Below are 6,902 nucleotides of genomic sequence, written 5' to 3'. Positions count from 1 at the left end.
AAAACAGTGGGGCCAGCATGTTTTTAGGTACGGTGTGCTAAAAATTCATTTTCGGTAAATGAGGTACTAAACATACATGCTAAAATTGTAAATGCAATAATATATTATCTATTTTGGTAAATACGATCGGATATATTATCCACTTTTGAATTTTTGCCGTAACAAACCCTGTTCTCTAAAAAATGAAATGCCTGGGGCCCACATGTTAATCCATTAGTAATAGATATACCGACTGTTTATTGTAGGATGCAATTAATTTAAAAAATACTACCTCCGTTTAATAATATAAAGTGTATTTTGCTTTAAAAAATCATCAAAAATAATTTTAAACCATTAATTTCTCTTATAATATATTATTAATTACTATAAAATTAATATTATATTTAAAGTACTTTGAAATACAAATATATTGAAATAAATTTTATATGCTAAATATGTATATAGTTCGACTAATTATCGATCAAAACTTACGCAGTTTGATTTATACGAAACTGAACAAGCTCAAGAATTAGCGCTTGCACTTTCTATTAACGATCATAGGAATATATACACGTAAGCTGCTAGCTGTGACCGATTCCTATGCTAGTAAAAAACGGAGTCGTTGGAGACGTGCGGTGTTGAGGGAGAACCGTGGAGCGGACGATGAGGCTGTTGGAGCATGTCGAGTCCGTCGCTGCTGTTGCAGAAAAGAGCGTGACGCTGAACAAGTGCTAAACAGATCTTCTAACATAAATAAAATACACCTTACATTTTTTAGCGAAAGAGTACATCATGTATAACTAGATAAGTACTTAGTTATCGCACCCTTACCAACCAGCCAATTTCAAGCAAAGGCAGGGATGCTACAGTAACGCGACTTTGTTAGCTGTTGGAGCGTGAGCGGATGAACAGTAACCCGTACTACAGTACTCTCGAATTACAGTAAAAAAATGCACAGACACTGTACCTTTCACATGAATTACTGTAGCATACTGACTTTGCTCGTGTCCGATTCATGTGTGAGCCATCGTTCGAGTCCTTTTATTTCTTGAGCACCTTATGTTATTCGAACATTTTTTTAATCAAATGTAGCGCTGAGTCAGCATCTTAATTCTTAAAGAAAGAAATTGGACGGGTAAGTACAGAGCTTACCTAACCCAAGCAAGGCCACTCACCCACCCACTCAAATCCGATCCCAATAGAAACTAGCAAGTAGTAACAGGGTTAGCAGCCGCCGATATCCGTGATGGTGATAGCCTCCTTCCCCTCTCCTCTGCCGCGTATATATACCGCCCCTTCCTGCTCACTGCTCCTCGCATCCTTGGCCACGCACTTCGCCACCCCTGCCTTCTCCGTCCTCCTCTCAGCCCTCCTTGGTGCGTGCCAATCCATCATTGTTGACTTCATGTTGCATGTTGGCTTGCTGCTACTGCTGCTGCAGTCTTCAGGTTGTTCTTGTTTTTTTCGTCTTGATGTCGGTGCGTCGTTTGTGCTGGAATGATACAGAGCAGGCGTTCCGTTTAGGAAGCTAGGACGCTCGCGGCGACCAAGGGGTCTTCGTCGCCGCCCCAGCAGTCTCAGAGGAAGGGAGAGGAAGGGAAAGAAGAATAGAAGAGATGACGATCGCCTCGTCCGTCAAGCTCGCCGGCGGCACGCTGTCGGTCTGTGGGCGGACGGTGCTGTCCGGCGTGCCGGCCGCGGTGGTGGCGTCCTCCGCAGCGGCGGGGGGAGCGGTCGACGGGGTCTTCATTGGCGCCGACTTCGCTGAGCTGGCCTCCCGCCACGTCGTCTCCCTCGGGGCCTTAAGGTAAGTGTTGCATCTCGGAACACGAGCAAGAAGCCATTTTCCCCCCATCCATTGGCTTGCCATGGCGTTGATTTTGGTTCGGTTGATGGGCGAGCAGGGGCGTGCGGTTCATGGCGTGTTTCCGGTTTAAGCTGTGGTGGATGGCGCAGCGGATGGGGGAGAAAGGCGGCGACGTCCCGCACGAGACTCAGTTCCTGCTCGTGGAGTCCAGGGGCGCCGGCGCGGGCGGCGAGGAAGCGTACGTCGTGTTCCTCCCGCTCGTGGAGGGCTCGTTCCGGGCCAGCCTCCAGGGCGGCGCGGGCGACGAGCTGGAGCTCTGCGTCGAGAGCGGGGACGAGGACACGCGCGCGCATTCCTTCGAGCGCGCGCTCTTCGTGGGCGCCGCGGAGTCCGACCCCTTCGCGGCCATCGCCGGCGCCGTCGCTGCGGTCAGATCCTGCCTCAAGACCTTCCGGCTTCGCTCCGAGAAGAAGCTCCCGGGCATCGTTGACTACTTCGGATGGTGCACCTGGGATGCCTTCTACCAGGATGTCACCCAGGAGGGCGTCGAGGCCGGCCTTCGCAGCCTCATCGCCGGCGGCGCGCCGCCCAAGTTTGTCATCATCGACGATGGCTGGCAGTCCGTTGGCACCGACCAATCCACACCCGACGGCCCCGCCGGCGAGGCCAAGCCGCCCCGCCTGCCTCGGCTAACCGGCATCAGGGAGAACAGCAAGTTCCAGCATGACGACGACCCGATCGCGGGCATCAAGACGGTGGTGCACGCGGCAAAGGAGGAGTACGGGCTCAAGTACGTCTACGTCTGGCACGCCATCACCGGCTACTGGGGCGGTGTCCGCCCTGGCGCCGCCGGGACGGAGCACTACCGCTCCAGCATGCAGTTCCCCAAGATCTCGCAGGGCGTCGCGGAGAACGATCCCGGAATGAAGACCGACTGGATCACCACCCAGGGGGTCGGCCTCATGCACCCGCGCGCCGTGTACCGATTCTACGACGAGCAGCACGCGTACCTCGCCGCCGCCGGGGTCGACGGTGTCAAGGTGGACGAGCAGTGTATCCTCGAAACGCTGGGCGCCGGCCATGGCGGCCGCGCGCAGCTCACGAGGCAGTACCACCAGGCTCTCGACGCCTCCATCGCCAAAAACTTCCTGGAGAACGGCATCATCGCCTGCATGAGCCACAACACCGACGCCCTCTACTGGTGCGCGATCCGATCCATACGCTCCCATCATTCTCACATTGAATTCATAGGCTTAAATGTAATCGGTGACCAATTTTTACAAACCCGCAGTTCCAAGCAGACGGCGGTGGTGAGAGCATCGGATGATTTCTTCCCGAATGACCCCATGTCGCACACGATCCACATCGCCGTGGTGGCGTACAACAGTGTGTTCCTCGGCGAGTTCATGCTCCCTGACTGGGACATGTTCCACTCGCTCCACCCAGCCGGCGACTACCACGGCTCAGCCCGCGCGATCAGTGGCGGCCCTGTCTATGTCAGGTTCGTTCAATTCATTCCACTCCTGAGCAATTGTGATGCTATGTCCGGTGGAACATGTAGTTGAATTGTGTTCTTGGTGATGAATTTTCAGTGATGTCCCCGGGAAGCACAACTTTGAGCTGCTGAAGAAGATTGTGTTGCCTGACGGCTCCGTGCTTCGCGCACGGCTACCTGGCCGGCCGACCAAGGATTGCCTGTTCAGCGACCCGGCACGCGATGGCGTCAGGTGAGCTCGATCCCCCTTGCTTCATTCTTGATTTTCTCACAGGTACCAATGTTGTTTGGATCACGTCTCTGTTCAATGCTCTGCCGTGACTTGGTTCCCTTTGCTTGCTCACGATTTTTTTTTTTTTGAACGTGCAGCTTGCTCAAGATATGGAACATGAACAAGTTCACCGGCGTTCTTGGCGTGTACAACTGCCAGGGCGCTGCGTGGAGCTCCGTGGAGAAGAAGACCATGTTCCACCAGACTGGCGCCGAGGCCCTCAGCTGCGGCGTCAAGGGCAGCGACGTCCATCTTATCTCCGAGGCCGCGACGGACCCTGAGTGGAATGGCGACTGCGCCGTGTACCGCCACGCGAGTGGCGACCTTGTCGTCCTCCCCAACAGCGCGGCATTGCCCATCTCCCTCAAGGTCCTCGAGCAAGACATCCTTACCGTGTCACCGATGAAGGTCAGTGCCCAATTCCTCAAATCACTTTTGCTATGTCCAACCTGACATGTACTTCTAACACAAAAGCTTGGCAATTGTGAACTTCTTACAAATTGATGGGATCCTGCCACTACAGGACTTGGCACCCGGGTTCAGGTTCGCCCCGATCGGGCTCGTCGACATGTTCAATGGCGGCGCGGCAGTGGAAGGCCTGACCTACCACCTCCTGGACGGCGCAAAGCTGCTTGACAGCAACGGCTCTACTTCCAGCTCCGAGGCTGTGGGATTGGTCTGCATGGAAGTGAGGGGGTGTGGAAGGTTCGGTGCCTACTCTTCAGTCAGGCCAAGGAAGTGCATGCTGGGTTCTGCTCAGGTGGAATTCTCCTACGATTCTTGCTCGGGGCTGGTGGTTCTTCAGCTGGAGGCCATGCCCAAGGAAAGGGTACACAAGATTGTTGTGGAGTTGTAGGGTGGTAGCATCAGTACATCAGAAATTCAGATTATCATGTTACGGGTGATCTGTCCACCTGTGATTTATGCTCCCTCTTATGAGTATTAGTTAGTACTTTAGTAGCACGAAAATGTTAGGGATCTGATAGGCACATCTGATTCTTGATTCAGTTGAAGGAATATATACGCTCATTATCCGATTGTTCTGTTAGTCTGAACAGATGTCGTTCAGAAATCAGAATTGTGTGCTCTGCTTGTGCGTGATTCTCTGACGAAGTAATTATTCGTTTCTGAAACTCTCAGTATGAGACACATGGTGCAGCAGATAAGCAAATCTATTGGTTATTGCTCTGCATCAATTCTGACGAGTTTATTGCACGCCTACTTTTTACTGTATAGAATACCGTACTCTCAGGAAAACACGTGAACGATTGATGGCTGGGCAGCGTTTTGTTGGCAACTTTTTTTTATTTTTTTTTAAGAACCGGGCCTCCTTACCTAGCTTTCATGGAAGGCTTCTACGGTGTGCGAGACGGGGATCAAACCATGTTGGTTCGGCACCATCTTGGTGCTGTATCACTAGGGCTCCATGTTTGTTCGAGTTTTGTTGGCAACTTGGCATGCTCTAGTTGATGATTCCCACAACAAGTACGGCAGGCAGCAGCTGTGTTCGCTCGCCTGCACGCCATGACTGCTGGCCATTCACACCGGCTTGAATCGGCCGCGGTCATCGACCGCGAGGTGTGACTGCCATGTATGAGTTTCTGAATAAAAAGATGGCAGTGCCCAAAACAGTTGAGTTGAGCATGTTGGTTTCCACCGGCCAATGATCTGCAACTCCAATAGACAATAGTCCCTGCCATGCCTCCCCACGGCCTGCTTCCAACTTGTGTGCTCTGCTACTGCCAGTATGAAGTCTGAACTTTGAACCATAGAGATTTAGACAGAAGATGGATGCCGTGGAGAACATGCATGATAGAAAAACAAGCAAGCAAACTGTCACCGTCCCGGCTGACACGGCGACCCAGAGGTGAAAGATGACTACAGAGGAGAGGGTGGTGCTAGGTGGGCCACGACTGCGTTCGGTGGGCATTCGTGTGCGCAAACCTGGTTCCCGCTACCCAACTAATGAGTGGGCCGTCTGATAGCAGGTTGGGTCGGGTTGGTGTTGTGTGCTGGGCTGCGTCCCGCGTCAAGTATATGAGCATGAGGAAGAGAAAAGAAGAGAAAAGACATTGAATCCCTGAACTCTGAATGTTGTCTGGACTCCCCCGTGCTTTGCTATCCTACCTCTGATCTCTCCTCATTTCCCTATCTCCTGGTTGATTGGTGTTGTAACATCTGGTATCAGAGCCGGCGATTTGGATCCATCGGAATATCTCTCCAAGCCGTCGTACCAAACACATGTGCAAAAGAAAGTGATGGAGACCGAGAAGCAGATCAACGACATCGACAAGACACTTGTTGCGCTGCAGGAATCCAACCAGATGATTCTGGCTGCCCTGGCAGATCTCGCTGGGTGGAAACCAAGGATCAACACTGCGGTGGATGAGGTGCGCGGTGAGATCGACGAACAGCATCAACAAGTTGCCCAGATCGCTAAGGACCTGGTGCTCACTATGAAGTCGACGAACCTTCCATCACTGATCACGATTTCGCTGGGGCCACCACTGTCCGCTCAACCAGCGCTTCCGCAAGGTGATGGCAGGAAGATGGAATGCGACCCTTCTCCAAGCAATCATTGGAATCAGGGGACAGTCGGAGAGAAATTCTCCCTAGTGCTGCCTCCGGACAAGGGTAAGTCCTCTTGCCCCGAGTATGTTCGGCCGATTGATTCAAAGGCAGAGGAATTTGGTTGTTATTGGGGTGGATATCATTCTATGTTACCACCACGAATGGATTTCCCACCATTCAATGGGAAGAACCCATGGGCCTGGCAAATTAAGTGCGAGTCTTATTTTAGGATCTTTGGTGTGAGGGAGGAACACTGGGCTAGCTTACCTACATTGCATCTGAGTGGGAGTGCAGCATTGGGTGCATGTAGATCCATTTGCCCAGCACATGGATTGGGATCGATTCACTTGAATGGTGAGCGAGAAGTTTGGCCGGGGTGAGTTTCAAAGTTTGCTACGCCAATTTCGCATCTCAGGCAGACGGGTAGCGTCATGCTTTATTATGAGAAATTTAGGGTTCTGATGCATGGGTTAATGGCTCATCATCAATCCTGGGAACCCCAATTCTTTGTTACGTAGTTCATAGGCGGGTTGAGGGATGAAATTCGTGCGCCTATTATTTTGCATCAACCCAATAGTCTAGATGCTACTGTCGCTCTCGCATGCTTGCAGGAGAAAGTCGTGGAGCACTCGCGGTCCCGAGACTGTCGCCGACTCAACTCAGTTGTGTCGCAGGCATCTATGCGGTTCGGATTGCCTTTACCACCACCTCTAGGCAAATCTCGACCAGCGACGGTGTAGTAGGCTGAAGATCGGAGGCTTCCAGAAGGAGGGAAAGCA

The 6,902-nt window shown here is 52.1% G+C and overlaps 1 protein-coding gene across 2 annotated transcripts; it reads left to right on the top strand.

The window, feature by feature from the left end:
• The first annotated feature begins 1,216 nt into the window (after positions 1 to 1,216).
• On the top strand, positions 1,217 to 4,611 carry LOC133930776 (probable galactinol--sucrose galactosyltransferase 6). 2 transcript variants are annotated; one of them, XM_062377505.1, is made up of 7 exons: positions 1,217 to 1,355; positions 1,491 to 1,786; positions 1,884 to 2,987; positions 3,078 to 3,287; positions 3,379 to 3,513; positions 3,651 to 3,960; positions 4,076 to 4,611. In XM_062377505.1, the coding sequence occupies exons 2-7, from the start codon at positions 1,596 to 1,598 to the stop codon at positions 4,406 to 4,408; spliced, it is 2,283 nt and encodes a 760-aa protein (XP_062233489.1). In that variant the 5' UTR covers positions 1,217 to 1,355; positions 1,491 to 1,595; the 3' UTR covers positions 4,409 to 4,611. The 2 variants fall into 2 exon arrangements, with proteins under 2 accessions (XP_062233489.1, XP_062233488.1); XM_062377504.1 differs by having other exon boundaries at positions 1,218 to 1,355; positions 1,486 to 1,786.
• The last annotated feature ends 2,291 nt before the right edge of the window (positions 4,612 to 6,902 follow it).

Source organism: Phragmites australis, chromosome 10 (assembly GCF_958298935.1).
Source record: "Phragmites australis chromosome 10, lpPhrAust1.1, whole genome shotgun sequence".
Taxonomy (NCBI): domain Eukaryota; kingdom Viridiplantae; phylum Streptophyta; class Magnoliopsida; order Poales; family Poaceae; genus Phragmites; species Phragmites australis.
Note: the sequence above shows the minus strand (reverse complement) of the source record. Positions and strands in the feature narration are given on the sequence as shown.

What these genes read in the sequence shown, in the direction of transcription:
- LOC133930776 (XM_062377505.1), top strand. Translation starts at nt 1,596, where the DNA reads ATGACGATCGCCTCGTCCGTCAAGCTCGCCGGCGGCACGCTGTCGGTC. An exon ending in CCGGCACGCGATGGCGTCAG is followed by an intron (nt 3,514 to 3,650) that starts GTGAGCTCGATC and finishes TTGAACGTGCAG; the next exon opens with CTTGCTCAAGATATGGAACA. An exon ending in TTACCGTGTCACCGATGAAG is followed by an intron (nt 3,961 to 4,075) that starts GTCAGTGCCCAA and finishes CTGCCACTACAG; the next exon opens with GACTTGGCACCCGGGTTCAG.